This window comes from Myotis lucifugus, unplaced genomic scaffold (genome assembly GCF_000147115.1).
Source record: "Myotis lucifugus unplaced genomic scaffold, Myoluc2.0 scaffold_196, whole genome shotgun sequence".
Taxonomy (NCBI): domain Eukaryota; kingdom Metazoa; phylum Chordata; class Mammalia; order Chiroptera; family Vespertilionidae; genus Myotis; species Myotis lucifugus.
The window spans coordinates 148,320-149,620 of NW_005871244.1; the positions used below are offsets into that span (position 1 = coordinate 148,320).

The following is a 1,301-nucleotide window of genomic DNA, read 5'->3' on the forward strand; positions in this document are numbered from 1 at the left end:
CGGGCTCAGCTTCACCTATTGCACGTTTGAGAAAGGACCGCGCCTGTAACCCCTCCCGCTTGCCTTCCCCCAGGGGTGGTCGTGGGGACAGGACTGGCCGCTATGGAGCCACCGACCGTTCCCAGGACGACAGTGGGGAGAACCGCAGCCGGGACCATGACTACCGAGACATGGACTACCGCTCGTACCCCCGCGAGTATGGCAGCCAGGAGGGCAAGCACGACTATGACGACTCCTCCGAGGAGCAGAGTGCAGAGGTGAGGGCGGCAGGGCCGGCCTGGCCAGGTGGGGGGCGGGGGGTGGCTCCTGCAGGGCCTCCGTCTGGCTGCAGGTAGCTTTCAGCTCCCATGCCTTTGGACTGTGCTCAGTGGCTTTGCCTCACCTGAAGGGTCTGTCCCCACTCCCCCTTGGGATGGGGGGCTCCTCTCCCGAGTTGGGGCTCCCTGACTTCCATATGCTTGGCTCTGTACTTCTGGGGGCCCCTCGCCACCACCTCTCTCCCTCTTCCCCAGGACTCAGTTAGGGCCCACGGTTTGCAAGCCGTGCATGCCTGCTCCCAGCCAGTACAAGGCTCCTGAAGCGCCTCTCAGTGGCACTCGGCGTCTAGGGGCGGGAGGGCCACTGGGAAACTGGTTCTCACCACGCAGAGCAGCTCTGGGCTGCCAGCGTGGGCATTTCCTGTGCCGCCAGAGCCCCTAGGCAGAAGGGAAGGCCCTGCTGAGGCCTGTCCTCTGCGCTCCGTGTTGGTAGTCAGCCCTAGACTGAGGAGGAAGGCACGATGCTCCCCATCAGGGAGCCTTCAGCTGAGGGAAAGAGGCAGCCTTGCCTTAGGGAAACCCCGTTTGAGGGGCAGCCAGGGCCCTGGTCTAAGCCAGCAGGCAGCTCCCTTACTCGGCGGGTGGGAAGGATGCTCTTGCAGCCTCAGCCCTGGAAGGGCAGAGTGTGGGCCGCTGGCCTCCCTCTGGGGTGGGGGGGTGTCTAATGCAGAGACCCCTGTGGGAAGCAGTCCGCTTTCCCAGTTGGGGAAGGCAGCTGCGGCGGGAAGGATAGGAGTGGAGCGCTGAATCATCTGGCCCTCCCGAGAGCGGGGGGGGGGGTGGGGGGGGGTGGACCCCAGCCTGGCCTGCTCAGTCCTGGAAGGATGGGTTGGGCAGCACCCAAGGAGCCAGCACCCACACCCTCGTAGGAGGGAGCCTGGTGGCGACGGGCTGGGCAGGCAGAGGATCAGGGACCAGGAGGCGTGCTGTGGCCCTTGCACATTTGCTTGGCTCTGACCAAGATCTTAAGCTCTTCCTATACCC

At 65.0% G+C, this 1,301-nt stretch overlaps 1 protein-coding gene across 1 annotated transcript in view; it reads left to right on the top strand.

Annotated features, from left to right (window-relative positions):
* The window catches only part of RBM10 (RNA binding motif protein 10), a 29,229-nt gene that overhangs the window by 15,583 nt on the left and 12,345 nt on the right, over positions 1-1,301 (top strand). The window contains 2 exon segments of the mRNA XM_023760944.1: positions 74-257; positions 907-923. Of these exon segments, the coding sequence (XP_023616712.1) occupies positions 74-257; positions 907-923 (201 nt within the window).